Source organism: Mirounga leonina, unplaced genomic scaffold (genome assembly GCF_011800145.1).
Source record: "Mirounga leonina isolate KUSES-001 unplaced genomic scaffold, KU_Mleo_1.0 Mir_165, whole genome shotgun sequence".
NCBI classification, from domain to species: Eukaryota; Metazoa; Chordata; class Mammalia; order Carnivora; family Phocidae; genus Mirounga; species Mirounga leonina.
The window spans coordinates 16,340,514-16,365,439 of NW_023270415.1; the positions used below are offsets into that span (position 1 = coordinate 16,340,514).

The window sequence follows — 24,926 nt, forward strand, 5'->3', positions numbered from 1 at the left end:
TCACATCTCTAAATATCTATACTTATTTCACAACAATAAATTCTAGTGGGTTTCCCCTCTACTAACTGCACAAGAAACATACCAGAAGATCAAAGGAAATGCCAGCAACAAAGAATATGTCATATGTGAAATTATGAGAACCAGCAAACAGAGAATCTGACCGGTAAATGATTTATAAGAAAAAATATGGAAAATGATCACTATGAGTATGGTACGTTAGACTTCTATGAAAATGGAAAATCAGACCTTAGATCATGAAATAATTTTTTTTTAATTTTATGAACAAGGACACTGAAGCTCACAGTGGTTAAATCATTTGCATTAAGATAAAGCAGCTAATGAGTGAGAAAGATATTGATGCTTCAAAGTCTAGCGATTTGAACCCACTTTATCATAACTGCTTATCACAGGTAACATTTGGAGAACAAAATAAAAATTCTAATAGGAATCTTCAATTTTATTTTCAGTTGTTTAAGCCCAAGAGAAAAACAATATTTCAGATAATATTTTATATGATAATTTAAAAACTGAAATGTAGAAATAAGATTTCTGAAGTCATAATTCATAATCAAAATTGTCTTAAAATGAACACTCATTTCCTCAAAGGGATTGACAATATTAAAAAATCTGTATGTAAAGTATAGATTTGTCAGTAGGGTAGAGAAGACTTGAAATTATCAAACTAGAAAAGAATATAATCAGTTCCTGGACTGGTGTACACATTCTTCAGGTAAAAAGTATGTCTGCCCTCTACTGACCCCCTAAAGCCCTACTTAGTGACATGTGGTTTATACCAGAATGCACATAAACCAGAATATATTTAGGAGTTGGTCTATTTCTAGTCACACAAGTTTTGTTTCCTAAATAAGACTTCAGATTACCATTTTGGTTTGTTCCCAAAAATTTCAGCACTCCATATGGTTGAAGATGCAGTCCCATCTTCTTAACAAGACCTTGTGTGAACTGTGTACAGTACTGTCTTCAAACCATTCGCTCCTATGCATATTCCATGGTGAGGAGAAATGCAGGGATTATGAGGGAGGCAGGAAATGAGAAAGACAGACATGTTCCAAAGTTGAGATTCTGAAACTGCTTTCCAAATTTTCAAATGTGAAAATTTCTTTAGTTTGCAAAAACTGTTATAAATGATAGCACAGAACATACACATTCAGCTTATGGAGAGTCACACAGTATGGTAGTTATCCTAATTACAGCTCAAAAACCTACTATGGTAGATTTTTTTAGTGCATCAATAAGAATATTATAGTTGCAATTTTATCTTATCTAAAAGAATTATTTGTAAAGCTACATACATAAGTACAAGCTATGCAGAAGTCTAAAAAGGGTCACAGGGGATGTATTAAAATTACTTTGATATATGAGAATAAACCTATCTGTTCATGAATGATCATATTGATTTTCTTTTTTAACTCTTCTTCAATTGTAAGTTTAATGATCAATTTTACTTCTATTAACCAAACAACTAGCCAAGAAAAGTTTCTAGAATTTCTGGTAATAGTTTACATTCAAGGAAATCAAGACAATGAATTATCAACATTTGGGTGGAATTGGTTTGAGAGGATAATACAAATAGGTAAGAAAATAGTTTATTTCACTAAGTTTTCATAATTCACTTGAAACCTTGGTTAAATGCCTCAATGATCAGGGCTACCAACTGTTTGCTACAGCACAAGTCTGCACAGTATTAAAGGGATACATTTTAATAGTTCATATCCTTTTTGAGAAGAAACTATTTTGGGTGGCCATTATCACCTACAAGTTCAAATACCTCAATCAGCTTTCAGATAATTGCTGTATGCATTAATCTTATAAACCAAAATTAACTAAAAAACTCTATAGTATTCTTCCCTCACCCCAAACATTTTCCCTCCCTATTTTATTATTCACTGTTATCAACAACTGGTGAATAACAAATGTTTTTCAGATATTTCTTACATTAATAAATAGGTAGGTAGGTAGGTAGGTAGGTAGGTAGACAGACAGACATGAATAATGTACAAAAATCTAAAAGATGAGGTGAACTAAAAGGTTTTATTTATATTACAAGGAGCAATTATTTTGTAACTTGCTCTTTTGATGCCTTTCCAGTATTTGGTTTGTTTTTTTAAAAAAAACTAATTTACTCATCTTCTTCTATTATAATTTTACAAGTGAAGTTACTTTTTTTTTTTTAAGATTTATTTATTTATTTGAGAGAGAGAGAGAGAGAGCATGAACGGGAGGGGTGTAGGGAGAGGGAGAGAGAATCTGAAGCACAGATTCCAGTCACAGCACCCATGTAGTTACTTTGTAACACTATACTTAACTTAATGACTAATCTACAATCAACTTGAGTTTTTTATATATAACGAGAGTTAGAGAAAGAGAGAGACCATTGACGGAGAGCTTTCCATGTACCTGAAACTGCACTGAGCACTTCACATCAATATCTCATTTACTCTTCAAATCAAAACTACTAGATATGTCTTATATCTCCAATTTACTTAGGAGAAAACTGAGGCCCAGAGAATTGAAGCAGTTTATCTAAGATTATATAGTTGGTAGCTGGCTATATTTGAATTCAAAGGTTTGTTTGATTTTTGGCATAACCAGATGCCTGACTTGGCCATTCGAAAAAAACAAAACAAATCAAATGCTCCCTTTGAGTGGTTCCAGTTCCTGACAGATTTTCCAAAACAGACTACAAACTATATAAGATCAGTTGCACAGGATTATTAGCTACACACCAGCTCTTTTTTTAAGATCACCCCATTACACATCTCTGCAAAAAATATGTGTATTAAAAATTAAAATACTGGTTTTAATGCTCATGGGCATCATACTCTGTTAAAAATGTTCTTCTGGGTTAAATTATCATTAAAGTATTTCAATCATTAGCAGCACACAATTGAACAAAACAAATTAAATGCATTACACATTTTGACACATTACTATTCAACCTAAAAAGCAAAATTTATTGGAATCTAATCCTTTAATGAAATGCATGGGAAGGCTGGTGCAGCGCCCTAATTAAAGGAGTCTTGACAAACACAAACATTTTGAATCTTCACATTTTTTCCCCACCCAAGGGATTTTTATACCTTGAGACAATGGTGAGGTTCAGTAAGAGCTGGAAGATTGTGGAAGAGGAAGTAGGAGAGTCTCTTTGCCATCCAAGCATGTTCCTGGGCATATCAATGTTAGATTAAAAGTTTATAAAGTATATGAAAGCTGAGAGCCCAAAACTACCTTCACACTATCCTCTGTGTGTCCTCCCAGGGATGTGCAGGGCTCATTTTGTATTCCTCTTTTCCAAGGATTTTTTTACACCTTTCTAAGTCCCCATTCCCTATTAATTGTTCAATCTTTAATAAAAAGATTAAATATTACTACTTGAATATGCTCTGTTACATTTCACAGCAGTGTCAACTGCTGGTATTCAGTTCAACATCTACCTTTCTGTATCACAAGTCTTTTCTTCTGCTTCTTCAAGGCAAATTGATTGCTCCCTCCATCTTCCAAATAGAACCTTTGCTTCCCCCCAAGCCCCCTCCCCATGCCTTGACCCATGCCTCTACCTTCATTCCACCATCCCAGCCAAGCAAACAAGGGACAGTCCTTTTCTCCTGAAAACTGAGATCCTGCTCATCCTGACAACACTCTTTGCCGAAGTCCTCCCAGAACAACATGGGAACAGCTCTCTCTCCTTCCTTTCTGATGTCCATGAGGACCAGTTTTCCTACCATTCATCTTTACTTCATCTCTATGTTTAGTATTCTCCACGATTCAATTGTTTTGTGAATAGATCTCCTCACCTTTCACCACAATGCATTCCTAAATGGAATGTCCTGGAAAGCAGACTTTGATTCATGTCTTCCACCTGGCACCATGCATTATTCCAATAACGAGTGGTGACACATCAACCAGAGGTGAGACCAACAGGGTGTCATAAAACCCAAAAAATGTGACATCTCAAAAATAATTTGGGGGAAAAATAAAACTATGGCTTACTTAAGTCATAGTGTTTTAGGGCTGAAATGGACCTGAGATCTCCAGTACAAGCCCCTCATTTCACAGGTGGGGATCCTAAGGCACAAAGAGGGTAAGAAATTTGCCCTGAATTTCAGAGCTGGGATGCAGTGGGAATGTGACCCAAGCACAGCTCTGTTGACACACAGACCAAAGCCCTTTCTAAGACACTGTACTGCCCTGTTATAAATGCCTATTATAAAGGGCATGCATACTTTACACACTGATTATTTAAGGAGGCTTAATTTGCAATGAAGTGTTCATCTACCATAAAGAATAAAACTACTGAACCATAAATCTAAAACCAATATACTCCCCATAATAAACATTAAACAAACAATAACACAAATAAAAACCCCCAGCAAGCTCCTGGAGAGCACAGCCATGCCTCTGTTCCCATGGTGCCTGGCACAGCATGGTAACACGTATGCTGTGGACGAACCCACCACAGTCCATCACTGGCCTCCTTAGGCATCACATGCGGCTGGTCACTAGAGCTATAAAAACTATCCAGGGGAAATCTGAACACCTTTCCCTTCCCCCATAAATCTCCCAGTAGCATGCAGAGATAGTCCAAAAATTAATTGATCATTTAATTCAAAGGTGAATTTGCAGCATCTAAATAATTTGAAACTGTCACTAAAGACTTTAGTTGAAAGGATTCGGAACTATCACTCTGAATCCAGGGTGAATGTTGGTTTATGTGGGGAGTTTTGAAAACAATTGCCTCAGTCCTCACCAACTGCAACAGAATCTCAGGGGTGGAATCTGAGCATCATTTCTTTTTTTTTTAAATCAATACACTTAAATTCTGATATACCGTGAGAGCTAAGAACCACATGTTTAGAGATAGAAGTTTTGTCAGGTAGGTCCTCCCCTCTTTTTTTTTTTTTTTGTATATTTTCTACCCAGACTAGCAGAATTTTTTCAGTTTCAAGTAACAGAAATCCAATCTACTTAGGCTCAAAAGAAAATCTGCTCACATAACTAAAGTCAGCAGTAAAACTGGCCCCAGGAGTGAGAGGCACCAGGGGCTTGATGCCTTCAGAATATCCACCTTTTGAGTCCTTCTCCCACTTGATGCCCTCCTGTGCCTGTTTTCTAGCTTAAGTTCTATGGCCCATCATCTCAATTACTCCCTGGCTTACGCCTTCAACTATTGTGCTTCTCACACGACACGTAGCTCACAGGCAAGACCATAACTCCATTAGTTTGAAGCTCTGCCTTCTCACCTTGCCAGTGCAGCGAATATGGCCAGAGAAAAACATAATCCTGCTGACAGGTCTCATGGTAAATCAATGACCCCAAATCTCGAGTGGCCCTGAATTTGGTCTAGCAATCATGCCACATTTCCCTACTCCATTCACTCTCCCATGTTGCTGGTCAACTAAATCATACTTCCCCTTTCCTTTGTTCCTCAAATTTCTAACACCCTGTCCCCCATTTTACTCTCATCCAATGACCCTGCTTCCTACTTTACATGAGAACTGAAGTAATCTGAAGACACATTTTGCAGACTCTCAGCACCATATCCCCCCACCAGCCAGCACTGCATACCCATGCTCTGCCTTCCTACCTTCTTCTATGAAGGAATAATTCAGGCCCCTATCTAATCCAACCCTCCTCTTGCACAGGAGATCCTGCCTGGGATGGTTAGTCTTATGTCAACCTGATCGGGCCTTGGTGCCCAGATATGTGGTCAAACATTATTCTGGCTATTTCTGTGAGGGTGTTTTTGGATCAGATTAACATTTAAATTAGTAGACTCTCAATAAATCAGATTGCTCTCCATAATGTTGGTGAGCCTTATTCAATCAGTTAAAGGCCTGAATAGAACAGAAAGGCTGACTTCCTCCAAGCAGGAAGGGATTCTGCAGCAGATGGCCTCTGGACTTGAACTACAACATTGGCTCTTTCCTGGGTCTTCAGCCTGATGGTCCACCCTGCAAATTTTGGGCTTGCCAGCTGCCATGATCGTGTGAGCCAATTCTTTATAATATACATATATATTACACACACACACACACACACACACACACACACACCCCTTATTGGTTCTGTTTCTCTGGAGAACCCTGACTAATATACGATCCTTCTCATTAACACAAGAAATTCTGTCTGGAAATTCTTACCTCTCTGGTGTATATCATCATTTTCTCTTTCTATACGATCCTTCCCATTTGCATTCAAACATGCTGTCATTTCTCTTATATATATATCTAAAAATAAAATCTTTTCTTAATTAAATGTCCCCAACCAGTTACTGCCCCCATTTCTCCAATTCCGTCTACAACAAAACTTTTTGAACAAATCTTTGTTGAAAGATGTATCTGTAGTCACTGCCTTCCATTTCATTCCTGCCTTTTTCCATCAAGCCTCCCCCAAAACAAGTTTTCAGCTCTGCTACTCCACAGAAGCTTATCTTGTTGAGATCAACAATGGTCTCTATCTCACTAAATTCAAGAGTCATTTCTTGGTCCTATTCTCACTTGACTTGCCAGCAGCATTCAGTACAGTTCATTAGTCTCTCCTCCTTGACATGATCTCTTCACTTGGACACCACACTCTCAGGGTTTTCTTCTACCTCACTGATTGCCCCTTGCCAGTTCTCTTTTGCCTAAATTCTGGATGTGGGAGTAGCCAAGGCTCAGCCCTTGGTCCTTCTGCTCTTTCACACCTACACTGTCCCCTTACTCTCATCTATGCTCATTGCCTTACTTCTCTATCTATATACCAATGACCCACAAAGTTATATCTCCAATCCAGACCTCTCTCCTGACCTTGAGACACAAATATCCAACTGCCCATAGGGCATGTTCATTTAACTGTCCAAAGCTGAGCCACTGATCTTCCCTCCCAAATGCACCCAATCTGCAGTTTTCTACATGAACTCATGGCAGATCCATCCTTCAGTTGTCAACAAATCTTAGAGTCTCACTTAACTTCTCTCTTCCAGGAAATCCTGACAACTTTACCTTCAAAATATAATCCACTTCTGACTATTTTCACCACTTTCACTGCCAAAAACTCGTCTGACCCAAGTCACGATCACTTCTTAACCTCCTATTGGTGTCTGGCTTCCACTCTGCTCTCTATGCTGCAGGCAGAGTGATCATTTTAAATCACAAATCAGACTACCTGATTCTGCTCTTCCCAATACTCCAATGGCTCATTTCCCTAGGAATTAAAGCCAAAGCCTTACAATGGTCTTGTAGGCCTTCACAATCTAATTACTTGTTACTCCTCTGACCTGATTTTCAACAATATTATGCATTGTCACTTACTTCCCACAACGCTGACCAGCTCACCATACCCCAGAGATACCAGACATGCCTCACCTTTCCATTCTTATACTAGAACGTTCTTTCCACTGACATTCACAGTCTCCTCCTCCTTGATTCTTTCAATTCTTTGCTCAAATATTACCTCCTTAGCAATGGCTAACCTTATGACCCTATTAAGGGGGGGTGGGAGGGATGGGGTGGCTGGGTGATAGACATTGGGGAGGGTATGTGCTATGGTGAGCGCTGTGGATTGTGTAAGACTGTTGAATCACAGACCTGTACTTCTGAAATAAATAATACATTGTATGTTTTAAAAAAAAAAGAAAAAGATAGTAGGAGGGGAAAAATGAAGGGGGGGAATCGGAGGGGGAGACAAACCATGAGAGACTATGGACTCAGACACAAACTGAGGGTTCTAGAGGGAAGGGGGGTGGGTGGATGGGTTAGCCTGGTGATGGGTATTAAAGAGGACATGTATTGAACGGAGCACTGGGTGTTATATGCAAACAATGAATCATGGAACACTACATCAAAAACTAATGATGTAATGTATGGTGATTAACATAACATAATTAAATTTAAAAAAATTATAGCTAGTCCCACTTCCAGATCCCTCTTATTCTGCTTTACTTTTTCCATAGCGCTTATTCACATGATATATAATTTACTTATTTATTGTGTTTTTATTTAGTGTCTGTCTGTCTCGGGGTTCCACAAGTGCAGTTTTTGTGTGTGAGTATCTGTTTTGTTTACTGGTGTTTCCCAAGCATCTAAAATAATGTCTGGCACATATTTGACACTCAAGAAACATTTGTTGAATGAATGAAGAAGAATGATGTTCAGCTATTCTTTCTGATTTTTTGCTGTTGTTTATTAGCTAAATTTTCTCTAATGTAGACCTGCTTCCCTCAAGATAGGGCAAATGGCTGCTAGCCGTTTCCAGGCTCACATCTTTAGAACTCTAGGACCATAAATGAGTGGGATCTTCCCTGTCAGCTGCAGTTTGAAAAATTCAAGTGGAAGACTCACGTCATACACCTACCCTTTAACCAATTACTTTGGCCCAGAAGACATATCTTGTGAAAGGATGGCAGATAACATTTATGTGTAACATAAGATGTTGGTGAAGATATGACATCTGCGAGAATTGTCCTGAGTTTGCAGTTACCTCAATTTTTTTTAATAACCTACCCATCCCTCTTTCCCTTTTCCCAATAAAAACCATGAAGGTGGAATTGAAGGAAAAATAATGCCCATGCATACAACTACAAAGATAATTATACAAAGATAATATTACAAAAGGGCATCCTACAGACACTGCATATTCAATATGTTCAAAAAGTGGACTCATCCTCTTAGCCCCAAACCTAATCCTCCTAAACAGTCTCCATCTTGGGGCGCCTGGGTGGCTCAGCCGTTAAGCGTCTGCCTTCAGCTCAGGTCATGATCCCAGGGTCCTGGGATCGAGCCCCGCATCAGGCTCCCTGCTCCGCGGGAAGCCTGCTTCTCCCTCTCCCACTCCCCCTGCTTGTGTTCCTCTCTCACTGTGTCTCTCTCTGTCAAATAAATAAATAAAATCTTTAAAAAAAAAAAACAAAAAAACAGTCTCCATCTTATCGAATGACCCAGTTCCAGTCACTCAAGACCTGAAGCCAAAGAGTCATCCTTACACCTTTCCTTTCCCCCTTCCTTCCATCCACATGTAATCCGATGGCCCAGTCTAGTAGTTCCTACTGCTAAGAATTTCCTTAATCTAGCCCCCCCATCAACACTTGTTTTTCTGTGCTTTATCTCCATCCTGATTATCTATTATACTGCATCATGGAATTGCTTGATTATTTATGTGTCTTTATAGATTTTGGGTTCCTCAAGGACAGAAACTGACTTTTATCTCTGTAGGTAACCAATAAATACTTGTTGAATTGAACTGAAAAGAACATACAAAAAAGAGAGGGATTGGGGTGGAAAATCCATTTCTTTTCCCTTTATGATTGTTGGGAAATTCATGTCAGTAGTAACTGTTGACATTAGTAGCCTCAACTTCTCCTCCCAGTGCAAGTCACAGCCTTATGGGATCATGTGAAAGAAACGAAGTATATAAACATGGACCAATATAGATGTTAAGCAATACTGAATTAATAGAACGGGGAAATGTGAACACTAAAGATTGGGATTGGGACCTATTTATACATATCTTCCCAATTCAGTTATAAACTCCTTGGAGGCAGAAATGGTATTTTATTCTGCTTTCTACACACCTCAGGGTTTTCCATATTGTAGGAGTTCAATTATTACTTACTGAATAGTAATAATAATACCTCCTTTTCTTCAAGGGTCTGAGCAATGAAACCTTTTCACATTCATCCATCTGCCTCCAAAACTATTTCTGACCCTCAGAGGTAAAATAACTTGTGGAAAGTCTTACCTCAAATAAATAGCACAGTGTATTCAAACTCCTCCTTATCTCTCTGGTTCTAAAGCTCTTACTCTTAAACAATCTGCCATATTGCCACCTGAAATATTCTGAATAAACGTAAATATGGGTGATCAAATACCTTACCCTCTTCTATTTCACTTCTGTACCAAGAGTTTCATCTGATTTGTTTTTTGAAATGGCTTTCTTGTCTCTGATCTGAGTTCTGGGGATATTCTTAGATTTTCAAATGTCCTTACCCAATCCCATTCAAACAACTCTTTTCTCTAAGTCTCAAAAAGAGTGTTGCTCTGTTCTCATGGCCCTGAACTCACTATGGGATTCAGGGTCTTATAATTATTATATGTTGGGCCTTTATATTTTTTAAGATTTTATTTATTTATTTGACAGAGAAAGAGATTGACAGCATGCACAAGCAGGGGGAGTGGGAGAGGGAGAAGCAGGCTTCCGGCTGAGCAGGGAGCCTCACGTGGGGCTCCATCCCAGGACTCTGGGATCATGACCTGAGCTGAAGGCAGACGCTTAATGACTGAGCTAACCAGGCGCCCCCTGCGGGGCCTTTAAACTACTCTTGTAGTTTACGGGTAGCCTAAGAGTAATTCCCAATAACTGACTTAGCTATAACTCACATGGAGCCATGAGTCATATTCTTTATAGTCCAACTGTGTATGTCAGGTTTCACAGCATTTTATGAACCAATAATGACTAAAAAGAAAATTGTCCACAGGCTTTATTGTCCATATTATCATGAGCATTGGTTCTATTTAAGGATAGTTCTTTTTTAATTATTATTGTATTACTTATTGACTGCCTACAATACACCAGGCATTTATTTCTAGGTACTGAAGACATAGAGATAAATAAAAAGCAGACTCTGATTCTCAGCCTAGTTGCTGACACACTGGCCAGGGAGTAATGCATATTGACTAATAATTATAATACACCGTGATGTGAATTCTGAGGTGCTGGTGGAGGCTGGAGGAGGAGATGGTAAACTTTGCCCAGGGAAGAGCTGGAAAAACTCCAGAGAGGTGCCGCTTTTATGTTGGGTCTAAAAGGGCAGAAAGAAGAGTATTGTAATGTAGTCAGAAGAAGATATACTGTATTTGAGGACAGGTACATTCTGTATAGCTGAAATATGTGTAGTCTGAGGTGTTAATGTGAGAATGGCAATGTCCCTATAGAATTCAAATTATTTCCAGAGTGATTATCTAGTCTGACTTCCTTATTTACACGAGAAAACTGAGGCTCAGAGAGAGTGAGAAATATCATGCCATTTCCTCTCCTGTGGGAATTCCATTATTTCTGATTTCATAAATATCATGATCTTAGTTGTTCTCTTCTAATAAAAATAAGTTTTCTAAGTTATTTTCTTAACCTGGTTGTAATTGTACCATTCCAGTGAAAGCCTGGAGACAGTAATTGGAGAAGAAAAGCACTCACTACTGTGGATTCTTCTTTACTTGATCTTACCAAGGCTTCAGAGACCCATGAAAAGTAAGCTCTAGATGTAGCTGAAAGTCTAGTCATTTTTCTAAAGTCAACCTGTGACAGACAGAAACAACGTCCCTGTATGTTTCTTCCCTGTTTTTCCTTCTATTGATAACAAACTCTAAAGAAGGAGGGGGATTTGAAAATAAATTTGTGCATATCATAATTACAGTAATAAAACTGTCATTGTTCAAAGCTGTTGACAAATAAAGAATGATCAATTTTACATGATTAAATAACCTAGCATTATTCTAAATTTGCTACACAGGTCATGAGATATCCTACAAATCTGAGTTATCCTAAAATACCTAAAGGTCCTCTTACCCTATCATATAAACAGTGCTTGAGACTCTTTGGTTATGTGTTCCTTTTTCTAAGACATGAACAATTTTTAAAGTCCAAAAATAGACACTATTTCAGCTTTTGGTTCTATTTGGCCAGCATTTCTTCTCAAACATGACTGTTTTAAAAGAGTACAAATACAGAGTTTCAAAGAGGGACTGAGTTATCTTAGTCCCACTAAAGCAGATTGAGGAAACTGACATGAATCAGTCACTTTAGCTCCTAAAAAAGGAAAGACTAGCCCTTTAAAAATATTATAGTTGCCTATAAAGTGGAGCATAATTTGCATATATCTTCCAATGCAGTGTAATTAAGAACATTTTTACCTACCTCCTCAACTTCATTAACTTATATTTGGAACTAAAGAAACCTTCTATAGTAGATCTCCAGTGAACAAAGGGAAAAGCACAAGAACAAATAAAATATAGAGATGCTTCTAGAATACGATTTTTGCTTGAATATTCTTGAGATCTATGTTTGTCTCAAGGTAACTGTCACTGCCTAAGAAGTAAATTGCAATATAGCAGGGTTCAAACATAAATCATAAAATTAGAAGGAGCATTGCTAAGATGCCCTCTAACAAGACTATTCTATTATAGATCTATCCTGTAAAAACCAAGCCCACGTAAGGTCATTTTGTTAAAAAAAAAAAAAAAAGACAATTAGGGAAGGTGAATAAATACAAAAGAAGAAGAATCAATTAGTGAAGAGATAAAAAGTTAGGACTGGATCTTTGTCAAAGAACGTAAGTGCTATTGACAGAACTGTTACCCACAAATGTCACGGCAATGGCACTTTTTTTTCACATAATAGTTTCTCTCTCTAGTGAAAAATACACTCAATCCTTGTCTGGGAAATAAACTACTGAACTTTTTTCCCCCTCATTTTCATTAGTTAAGTAGTTGAACAATAGTCAGTGTGGCGCAAAGGAATCCAGGTCTACTTGAAACCTAAAATGAGTAAAATCTGAGTAGCACAGTAATGCATATTTATAGCCCAGATTGCTTATGCTTATTGCTTATTGTTGGAGAGTAAATAGCTTTGAATCACATTGTTATGATGATTTTATTCCATGGTCCCTAGGAATGCTGTGGGATTTGATTTTCTAGTTTGGGTTAAAATATCCCATCTATGGAATAAGTTAGAAAAACTGTGGAGTGGCCATGTTATCCACAGCCAGAAGACTCTATCCACCTGCAGTGGGGTGGGTTCCATCTCCAAGGCCTCTCTGTATGGTAACTCTAGAGATTAAAATAAGAGGGGGAAAGTTCTATAAATAAATGTGGAGAATTTCAGTTTAGAAAGAAAACACTGATTTGAATCAATTCCTTTAGAAAAATAAAATTTTCAAAGCCTTTGCTTTTGGATTCTTTCCCTTAAAAAGTAAGTGCCATTTTAACTTCAAAATATGTCCTGTTCTTAGAATTGGGGTATTAAGCTATGTACTATTGCCCACAAATGCATCAGAGTCACAAATGCTGTGGTCAAAAGTCTTTACCCTTCTTCAGTTGACTGGTGATTTCATATGTTCTAGAAATATTTTTATCTTTTGGCATGATGCTCTGTACCATATGGCACAACACACTGACAAGCAAAAAGGGTAGAACTAGTTTGAAATATATACACATATATACACACATATATTTATACATTTATATATTCACACACACACACACACTGAATGTATAGTGAAAGAATTTGCATGTATGCCTGAAAAGAAATATAAGGGCAAAGTTACACATTCTGCAAATAGTACTGAGATCCTTTGTCCATGTGAAAAAGGCCATTCAAAATCCAAAGCAAGATTGAAAGTTCACTATAGGCCTGAAAGCATTCAAGAGACATATCAAGAACCACTATGCTTTGTGACATCGAGTAATACCTGAACTGTCTGTAACACTTTCTCACACAATATTTAATGCTGCTTCTATAAGTGAAATAAGAACTGCAGCCATGACATGGGCAATAGCTTGTATAATCCTCTTCTGAAGGATTGTTAAAATGGGAAACACACTAAACTGTCTTCAATTGATTACCAAAGGGTGAAATAGCCTTCCCCTCTGATTCCAGGTTGCTTCAACATTGTTTTCCCTTTGAAAATAGTGATCTTGAATCAAATTTTACAAGTTTTCAGGAAGTGAGATGTGACTCTCAGCCTGCTCACTATTCTTTGTGGTCAAGAGGCATGTTCTTCTAGAAGAAAACACAGAGGAAAAGCTTCTTGATGACTTCTTGGAGACGACACCAAAAGCACAGGAAACAAAAGCAACAATAAACAGGTGGGACTACACCTAACTAAAAAGCTTCTGCACAGCAAATGAAACAATCAATAAAATGAAAAAGCAACCTACAGAATGGGAGAAAATATTTACAAACCATATATCTGATGAAGCATTCATCTCTAAAATCTATAGGGAACTCCTACAACTCAAATGCAAAACAAACAGATTAAAAATGGACAAAGGAGGGGCGCCTGGGTGGCTCAGCTGGTTAGCATGTGCCTTCAGCTCAGGTCATGATCCCTACGTTCTGGGATCAAGCCCCGCATTGGGCTCCCTGCTCAGCAGGAAAGTCTGCTTCTCCCTCTTCCTCTCCCTCTGCTCGTGTGCTCTCTCTCTTGCTTGCTCTCTCTCAAATAAATAAATAAAATCTTAAAAAAAAAGAAAAAGAAAAATGGACAAATGAACTAAATAGACATTTTTCTAAAGAAGACATATTAATAGCCAACAGGTATATGAAAAGGTGCTCAACAACACTAATCATCAGGGAAATGCAAATCGAAACCACAATGATAGCATGCCAGGATGGCTATTAGCAAAAAAACCAAGGGGCATCTGGGTGGTTTAGTCGGTTAAGCATCTGACTCTTGATTTAGGCTCAGGTCATGATCTCCGGGTCGTGGGATCAAACCCTGTGTTGGGCTCTGTGCTCAGGAGGGAGTCTGCTTGAGATACCCTCTTTCCTCCCTCTACCCCTCCCCCCAACTCATGTAACACACTCTATTTCTCTCTCTCTCTCTCTCTCAAATAAATAAATAAATAAATCTTTAAAAAAAAACAACAAAGGATAACAAGTGTGGGCAAATATGTAGATAAAATGGAACTCTTATACACTACTGTTGGGAATGTTGGTGCAGCTACTCTGGAAAACAGTGTGGAATTTCTTCAGAAAATTAAAAATGGGACCACTGAATAATCCAATAATCACATTTCTGGGTATATATTAAGAAATAATTAAAATCAGGATCCCATGATCTGCACTCCCATCTTCATTAAAGCATTATTTACAATAGCCAAGATATGGAAGAAATCTAAGTATCTGTCTACAGATAAATGGATAAAGAAAATGTGGTATATACATACAACAGAAGATTATTAACCCTTAAAAAGGTAGGAAATCCCACCATTTGTGATAACTTGGATGAACCTGAAAGACATTATGCTAAGTAAAATAAGCCAGATGTAGGACAAATACTCCATGATACCACTTATATAAGGAATCTAAAATAGTCAAACTCATAGAAGAAGAGAGTAGAATGAACAAACATTAACAGGGCTCAATGGGGAGGAGGAAACAGAAGTATTAGTCAAAGGGCATGAAGTTTCAGTTATACAAAATGAATAAGTCCTAGAGATCTGTATAGCATAGTGCCTATAGTTAATAATACTACATCGTATACTTAAAAATTTGCTAAGAGGATATATATTATGTCAAGTGTTCTTATCATCATCATCATAAATAAACATGGGAGGAAACTTGCTTGTGATGGGTATGTTTATGACAGTTTCATGGATGTATACTTTTTTATAAACTCATCAAATTATATACGCTAAATATATACAGATTTGTGTATGTCCAAAAGAAGAAAAAAAGGGCAGGGTCCTATGTCATTTGTCCTATTCTCCACTGTATCTGAACAAGAGCATGCAGTGAATCTCAAATCTTCTGCTGAGTCATTAAATGAAAGGGTGCAAAAGCCAGTATATGAGATAAGGAAAAAGACGTATTTTCTCACACTATCCATCAAATGTGACTTTCACACAATCCAGTGCAGCAGAGATATAGCAGACTATCATTATCTGCTTTCTTAGATTTTTTTTTTTGCTTTGCTTAGATTTTTAACACATTCTTCTTTTGAAGTCCTAATGTATTTATTCCTGTCTTAATTAAATTTCTACTAGCAATGCTTAAAAGTTTTATTACATCGTAATACTTTAGTTTTCAGTAAAGAGTTAATGTATATGTCAGAACACTATTGCAAAGATTTAAAAAGAATAAGAGAAAAAGATAAAACAGTGTTAAATTTTTGGACTTGAAGTCAAACACAGTGGGTCTGAATCCTAGACCCTACTACATTCTGGTTGTTTGACTTTGGGAACATTATTTAAATGAGACTGACTTCTTACCTCTATAAAATGAGAAAAGTTATTGTGAGGGAAGATTCAATAAATTTAACACAATAATGAATATAAAATACTTGCCTCTATGTCTAGGAGGCACATAGGAAGTGCTCAAAAGTGTTGGCTGTTCATAATAACAAGTCAAAAACAATTTTATAGTACTATATACTCAATACACAAAAATAGATTAGAGTCAACAATATTGGAGTAGTTAACCCTAAAGTGATAACTGTCCAACACCCGAAGAAATTGATCCCCTCACATCCTGCCCCAAAAGGACACCACCGCCAAAATACAATGTCATGACATTAAATCCTCACTAGACATGACTGAGCAACAAGCCACTTGTCTTCCTGAGATAAAGTGGTTTGGATAGTCACAGTTCCAAGGTACAGCTAATACAAAGCAATGCTTTCATCAGCATGATTTTGATTTTCAGGCAGAAAACATGGTGTCTCTAATAGTTTACGAGTAATCATCTTACCATTATTTAAGTGTACTAAGGACCAAAATATGTGTGATTGTATGTGATTAACCAAACCAGGTTCAGCCCTTTCTCAAAGGAGTGCTGATCTGTTAAATAAAGTACACTGTCCATCTATCTATACCAGGGAAGGGAATCATAAGCACACTTATAAAATCCAGTACCTAGAACTGAAAGTTAACAGTACCTATGTTTAAACTCTGAATCTGAAGAAGCAGGAATCATCGGAATTGACTGCACTACAATCGCTATGTGTTCAGTTAGGTTTACACTAAAGAATAACATTGCACTGATACGTTCTCCATTTATAAATATTCATGACAGGTAAGCACTTGCTTAAGACATCTTCACTTTCTAATTAAGCTGCAGAAAATGTGTTATGTATGACATTTGATATATCATTTTTGTATGCAGTTTATATGCCTTGCTATTAATATCTACAACTCTAAAATATTCATATTAGAAATAGAGAATTACCACGCTGAACTGTCCATTCATGCATTCATCCTTCATTTCTTATGACAAATATTCGCTGAGAAACTAGTCAGTAAAGTAAAGCATTTTAAGTTTCTTCTTCATTATTATCAACTATTTAGGATAAAGTTATGAGGAGAAATGACAATGGATTTAAATCCTGTTATGGTTGCACTTTTATTAAAATTTCTATTAATTTCTGCATTAAGCAATTATAGACTTAATTAATCCTTCCCACTTTCCTATAGACCAAAAAAAAAAAAAAAAAAGAAGAAGAAATCCCATCCCAAATACTTCTGTGTTGAAAAAAAATGCCAAAACCATAAAAATGAGCACTCTGGCTATAAAAATGCACGATATAATAGATGTCACCTTCTCTTACTCAGCAAAGTAGCTTTCTATAGTTTTGTCCTTTGCCTTTCACAGAAGAGTAACCTGAAGTGGTTTCAGTGGGATTTTACTTTGGATAAAATACAAAAATATTCTCCTACAAGAGGCTGTTAATCTTTCCTCTACAGCTTATGGTTCTCTCTGCTCTCCTACTTTTGGGAAGTCAGTGAAGTGTAGGATCCCATCCCCCTAGGTCCTCTCAAATCCTCAGAGTCCTCTTCTGTCTTATCCTCCAGGCTCTGGGCAGCAGGACATAGGGATGCACCAAGTCTGGGAAATAAGAAATCTGACCAGTTCACATCTGGATCTCAATGCCTACAATCTAAGACTTATTTTCAAAATGATTTTAAAGATTCAGAGATGCTAGATACATAACAAGCTTTCAAAACTTATTTGTATATTGATGGATAAGGAACAAAGACTGAAGAATAGCCCATGATGATCTGTGAAGTTTAGGACCCCAAATTCTCAAATTATTATGCATTAGTATAGTGATAAAAGCACTGAGTGTTTAGAAATGTTTATTTTCTGTCCTACTCCTCCTCACAGGCAACCAGAGAAGTCACCCAAGGCCCAGTCTTTTCTACTCTTTGAACTTTCTTACAAAAGGCAGTGTAGTTTAAGACCAAGGGCATGGCAGATACGACGCCTGCATTAATTTCCTATGGCTACTGTAAAAAATTACCGCAAATTTGTGGCTTACACAACACAGATGTATTATCTTACAGCTCTGTAGCCCAGAAGTCCAAAGTGGGTCTAGGACTAAAATCAAGATGTTAGCAGGGCTAGGTTCTTTTCTGGAGGCTCTAGAGGAGAATCCTTGTCTTTCCAGCTTCCAAAGGCTGCCCACACATTCTTTGTCCCTTAGACTCCTTAATCCATCTCCAAAGCCACCCGTGGTTGGTAGACTTCTTCTCCTACCTCCTTCTTCATTCCATGTTAATTTGTGATTACATTGGGCCCACCCAAAAGTTCAGGATAATCCCTCATTTTAAGGGTAGCTGATTAACAACCTTCGTTTCATCTGCAACCTTAATCTCCCCTTTGCCAAGTAACCTAACGTTTTCATAGGTTCTGGGAATGAAGCTGAGAACAACTTTGGGGCTGAGGGGGCTTTATTCTGTCTACCATAACTATAAGGGACCTGGAATCAAAAACCCAGTTCTACTTCTGAGTAAACCTGCAACCTCAGGCAAATGAGCTTATCTCTTATTGGGTTAGTCTCTTCCTCTGAAAAATAGCTTAATAACAGTTATCTCATGAACCACAGTGAAGATTAAATGAGATAACGTATGCAAAACATCTCAGCACAAAGTGTGGCATAAAGTAGGGCCTCAACATTGTTCTTTTCTGTCTTCCCTTACCTTCCTCTCAAAAATCAACAGGATAGTGGGGTGGAGCTGGATGTTGGATCCAGGTCCATTTGACTTCACAGCCATGCTCTTTGCCTTACACTACACTGCCTTCTATAAGGAGGTCCCATTGCTGGGGAACAGTAAGCCATGGATGACTTTACATACATAAATAGTCTCACATTTCTAAGGTAAGCACTTCAAGATTTTATTCTTATAGAAGTAACGGATTTATGCTGAACTAGTATAACTTCTGAATTGATTTCTCTTACACAAAGAGATATCTTCTAAAGGATTGCCGGGATTTATCAGCAAATATGATTACAGCATTTAGCAATCCTTAATGTTGGCCTAATCAACAACATATTAAATGGTCACTTTAAAGGGCACACAGTGAAGTGTTTTCAGAGCTCACATGTTCCTGTAATTATACAATAGGAAGATTCTCTACCTTCAGGACCTTCTTTTTTTAAGTTACAAAGTAAAACAGCAAAGCAAGCCTGAAATCTGTCTCAAATGGTAACAAGACCGATCCAAACACTGCAGTTTAATAAGGGAAACTGTAGCACCACGCATAACTGATTACTTGTTGCCACAAATGTGCCTGGAGATCTCTCTAGCACCTTCTATGTAAAAACATAAAAATCCACCTGCTAAACTCAGCACAATCTTGAGTAGAAAATTACTTTGCTTTCAGCTACCCACATCTTTTTCCTATATTTTGTCATGAGAAAAGAGGAAGAAACAAGAAAAAATCCGTTAATGATTGCAACCTAGCTCTTCTCATTGTCTAGGCAGTGTTAACAGTGTGAGGGATCTAGAGCACCATAGGTCTAGCTTGGGAGTAATTAATCAATTAGAAAGAGGAAATAATTGACTTATGTGATACAGTGATGTCAACAAATCAACATTTCAAAATAACTCATTATCTACATAACCTTGACATCTTACAACTTGAAAAGAAATCACTGAATTTTTACTTTGACTCATCAGCATTTAAATCTTATTTCTGACCAATTACAGCATTTTGGGGGGCATGGGAATATGTGTGTTGGGGGAGAGGGAAAGAAAATCGTCCCATTTTTTCTCCTAATCAGCAACTAGGAAAAAAGGGTTTCTGGGAAGTGACAAAGAAACTTAATGGTGCAAGCCAATTGTCTTTGAAGTGATAGCACTTCATTACAAAATGTATTTACATTTCTCATGCACTTTGCTTCTCACATCTACCTAGTGTAGTAGCTGTTGTTTCCATTTTCCAGTTAAGGAAAATGACTCAGACAAGTTAGGCACAGTCAGGGGTCACAGAATCCAAGGATCCTTTGAATCTCCTGCTGAGGAAGGGGATTCTCTCTGAGGTAGTCTGGAAAATGTCTTATGGTGAGGCAACCTCTTCTTCTGGGCTCAATCTTTTTTTTTTTTTAATAGATTTTAATTATTTATTTGAGAGACAGAATGAGAGAGGGAGAGAGAGAGCATGAGGGGGGGAGGGTCAGAAGGAGAAGCAGACTCCCCGCTGAGCAGGGAGCCTGATGTGGGACTCGATCCTGGGACTCCAGATCATGACCTGAGCCGAAGGCAGTCGCCTAACCAACTGAGCCACCCAGGTACCCCTGGGTTCAATCTTTGAGGTATTTCTCTAGTTGAAGACTTACACAGTGCAAGTTCAGTTGTGTTCTCAGAACCTACTATTCTCCACCAGCACCTTCGGAAGGGTCTCAGCTTGGCCAAAATCTTACTCTTAGTCCAGTAAGACTCTGACCTCCAGAACTGTAAGAGAATAGGTCTGTGTTGTTTAACATCACTGAATTTGTAAAATTTTGGTATAGCAGCCATAGGAAACTAGTGCAATTTTGGTACCTGGAAGTGGCATGCTGCTGTGACAAATACCTAAAAATAGACACATGACTTTGATTGGGCAATGGGCAGAGGCTAGAAGAATTTTGAGGAAGATGATAGAAAAAAATCCAGACTGCCTTGAACAGATGATGAGTAGAAATACAGATGTTAACAACTCCCTTAGTGAGGACTCAGAAGAAAGTGAGGACTATGGGAGAGAATATATATATATCTTAAAGAATATTTACACCATCCTAAATAGACCGTAAGTAAAAATATTAACATCAAAAGCACTGCTGGTGAGGGCTCAGATTAAATGAGGAACATGCCACTGTAAACTGGACAAAAGGGATTCTTGTCTTACAGTTGCAGAAAGCTCAGCTACATTGTGCACTGAAGTTACATGGAGAGCAGAATTTGTACCAGATGAACTTGGATATTTAGCTAAGGAGATTTCTAAGCAATGTGTTGACGGGGTAGCCTAGTTTGTCTGGCTGCTTATAGTAAAATGTGAGAGGGAAGACGTAGAAGAAGGAAAGAATTCTTGGGCACAGAGGGACCAGGAAATGATGCTTTGGGAAATTCTCAGCCTATCCAGACAGCAAACTAGGAGAGTCACTGTCAAAAAAGAGTGCTCTGGAGAGAAAGCCAAGGATGTGGCTGGACACATTTTGCTAGTGCCTGGGAAAAATCAAAAGGTTGGCACATTCTGTTAAAATCAAGGATAGATGGAGACCACCAGCCTTGAAGCTTCCCTCGGCAGACAGAACCACTGTAGTCATTCAGGCAAAGCTTAATTTAGCTTATTTTGTGAGAATAACTTGATCTGGATTATTTCTTGCGTGTGCCTCTGGAAATGATAAGCAAAACTTGAACTATTTCCCAAGGTTTATATGAGGTAACCACTGAAAACTGTAATAACGAAATCCATCACTATGAAGAATAAACAGTCACTACTCTCTCACTATATAAGCTGCTTTATAAAAATATACCCCTGAGTCTCATTTCATGTTCTGGTTTGAGTACTTCCAGTTTGCAAACTGTCTTTTTGGTGTGTGCTCAATAATTTCTTACTAATTACTACTTCAGTGATTCATTGGTTTCACGTTGGCTATTTTGAACTTTTGACAATTTAATCATACACACTCATTCACATGTACAGTATTGGTCAACCAGCGAAAAGATGAGGCATGTGACAGTTTCCTCTCAGCCATGTCAAAAGAAGCCAGGACTGTAAATGGAATGATCCAAGAAAAATCTGTGGAGGAGCCTCTTATTGATAGAGTCAATCCCTGTGACGTACATGAAAGACCCACAATGTTCTTGGGAATTTTTGTCCCAGGATGGATCATATTGAGATCCCCGCACTAATTTACATGATTTAAATGGTGAGATTTGGGACTTTGGAGCTGACTGAGATTTATGTGAGATCTTCGACCTTGTGTTGATACTGTGATAGGTTGAGATTTTTGTGAACGCTGGGACAGGGTGGTATATTTTGCATGTAAGATGGACATAAATCTTTGGAGGTTAGAGGGAGCATTGTGGTAGGAAGAATGATGTTTCCCAACGATGTCCATGTCTTAATCCCCCAAACCTATGAATATGTTACCTTACATCACAAAAAGGGCTTTGCAGATGTGACTAAATTAAGGACCTTGAGATGGGAAGATTATCCTGGATTATCTGGGTGGGTTCAACATAATCACAAGGGTTCTTATAAATCAGAGGCAGAAGCATCAGAATATGAAAAAAAAAAAAAATGAATTCTGGTGGCCTTTAGAAACTGGAATAAATAAGGAAATGGATTCTCCCCTAGTTCCACCAAATGCAAACACTTTGATTGGGGCCAGTAAGGTCCATTTCTGACTTCTGTTTCCAGAACTGCAGGATTTAAAAATCTATGTTACTGCCCCCTCCCTATCATATTTTCTGTGAACACCTTCCTCTATTCATAACAAGCCCTTTAACTGTAAGTATCCCCTTTAACACATATATAAGTTAGTGCCACTCTGTATTTCATTTATTTAGAAGAATTTAACCATTTTATATTTATTTTATATTGTTCTGGTAGGACTAACTTTTGTCATTTTTGCAGGGAACGGGAGGTAGGGAAAGAATAATAGAGACATGTTTGTTTTCAAGTTGGCCTTGCTAACCAGACTCTGCTTTTATATGTTGTCTTTATAATAATTTAGAAAGTATCTATATTTAAGTCAATTATGGGGCGCCTGGGTGGCTCAGTCGTTGAGTGTCTGCCTTTGGCTCAGGTCATGATCCCAGAGTCCTGGGATCGAGCCCCGAATCAGGCTCTTTGCTCAGTGGGAAGCCTGCTTCTTCTTCTCCCACTCCCCCTGCTTGTGTTCCCTCTCTCGCTGTGTCTCTCTCTGTCAAAGAAATAAATAAAATCTTTAAAAATATATATATTTATTTAAGTCAATTATTAGTAAAAAATGGTGATTTTTAAAAACATATGTATATGATTAATGACTTGCTGGAAATGAACTGAGTTCCTAGCACCACCCAAATCTTACCTTGAATTTATCAGTTTTATTTTAAATGTGGCCTTGGCTGAGGGATAGACACTGTGGAAGATGGAACCTACATAGAATCAAGTAACACTGAATTAAAGTATCCTAAATTCTCATGTTGGGTTCTAAAGCAAGAGCACAGCCATTGGAAAAGGCAACCTGAGGGGAGGGCATGGCACATCCCAGGAAAATCACTGAAAATTTGCATGGGGGAAAAAAAGCAATACTCCCTTCTAGAGTATTCATCCATGCACATTCTAGAAATGTCCCCAGGTATCTGAATGCGGTACAATGGTGCCATTTTCCCCAAACCTTTGAGAAACAACCTGTATCACACAAACATATACATATAAACATATCTGTGTGTATATATACCTATGCAAACATCTAATCGCAAACAGAAAATACAGTGATTTCGAGTGAATGCTTCTATTTAAAATATTTGTTTCTACTTCCACATTTCAAATCTGATAAAGTGACACACTTCTAGCGTTGTGTTGTTATTGGTTTTGCTCTAATGAAAATAATACAGTAAATGCACAAAACGCACACCATAAACTCACTTAGTAGTCACCAAACTCCCATGATGTATTATTACTGCGTTTTTCCACATGAGGTACAGTGATGTAAACTGAGGCACAGAGAAGTGCCCAGAATTATTGTTCGTACCATACACTGCCATTCTCCTGAAACATTTCACTTTTAACTGAAGGAAATGTAAGAAGATTCCCCTCGAAATGTTCTACGAATTCTACGCCATGAAGCATCAACTCATTGGAACTCGGCACCAAAATGTGTGTGTTTGGAAGCCATACGTGATGCATAATGAATAATGCAAACCTAGGGCTTATTACATACAACCTACACGGGAGCAGCAAATCGAGTTCGGTCCCAACGCTTTAATATGTATGCGTACGTACGGGGAAGACGCAGAAGAAGCCTTTGTCATTACACACAATCCCCCAACACTCCGCTGCCCCGCAGCAAGTTCTGACTACGCGCACTTGAAATCCCTGGGGTTGGGGGGCGGGGTACTCCCTCGGCCTGCCGGGTCGGGCACAGTCCGCGGGGCCCAGGGCGCATGCGTGGCCCGGGCAGCCGGGCCGCGCGGTAAGGCCGCCGGGGCGCTTACCTGGTGCGCCCGGCGCGCAGGCACAGGACCGCGAGCAGCAGGGCCGCGGCGAGGGCCAGGCCCGGGAAGCTGAGTAGCTGCGGCAGCAACGGCTCCAGCGAGAAGAGGCCCATGCCCGCGGACACGTCTTCCGCCGTCTGGTTCCCGCGCGGCCGCAGCGGACAGCCAGGGGTCTCTCCCGGGGCGGCGACACTACTGCTTCCCGCGGCGTCTCTCGGCGACTCTTTCCCGGTCCGGGCGCCAGAGCGGGCCTGCTCGCGGCGCTGCCAGGAATGCCACCGCGGGCCCCCGAGGCTGAGTCTCAAAGTTCTTGCACTCCCCTCCCCCGGCCCAGCCCCCACCCACGCGCACCGCCCCGCTCCGCGACCGCCTCCGGCCAGGCGGCTTCTGCAAAAACGGCGCCTGGGTGCCTAGGGGCCGGAAGGAGGGCCAGAGAAGAGGGGGAAGGGGTTAGGATTTCCTGACGACGAACCTCTGAAGGCCTGGAGGAGGGAATTTCTGTTCAGTTTTGGAAGTGAGCCGCTTGGGTTTCTCATCCCCTAGCCCGCGCCCCTCAGGAGGAGGGACCCTGCCTGCTCCTAGAACAGCGTTGGGACTGTGCCCGCTGCTCAGTGGCACCGCTGATCTCTTAGGTACGACCCAGAGAACAGAGAACCCTGCGAGCGGCAGGTACCTGTAATGCACGCTGCCTCCAGCCTGGTCCCGGCCACCTCTTTCGCCCTGCACATCCTGTTTGCGCGCACGCTT

At 39.0% G+C, this 24,926-nt stretch overlaps 1 protein-coding gene and 1 long non-coding RNA gene across 4 annotated transcripts in view; one reads left to right on the forward strand and one right to left on the reverse strand.

The window, feature by feature from the left end:
* Positions 1 to 24,528, reverse strand: part of LOC118014870 (cytochrome P450 7B1) — a 179,740-nt gene extending 155,212 nt beyond the window's left edge. Inside the window, exon 1 of one of the 3 annotated variants that reach the window (XM_035011240.1) lies at positions 24,180 to 24,528. In XM_035011240.1, the coding sequence (XP_034867131.1) occupies positions 24,180 to 24,292 (113 nt within the window). In that variant the 5' untranslated portion in view covers positions 24,293 to 24,528. The remainder of the gene's footprint in view (positions 1 to 24,179) is intronic. The other 2 variants (XM_035011241.1, XM_035011242.1) reach the window with 2 other exon arrangements.
* Positions 24,529 to 24,649: 121 nt separating this feature from the next.
* Positions 24,650 to 24,926, forward strand: part of LOC118014872 — a 114,190-nt gene continuing 113,913 nt past the window's right edge. Inside the window, exon 1 of the long non-coding RNA XR_004680403.1 lies at positions 24,650 to 24,811. This is a non-coding gene — a long non-coding RNA (uncharacterized LOC118014872). The remainder of the gene's footprint in view (positions 24,812 to 24,926) is intronic.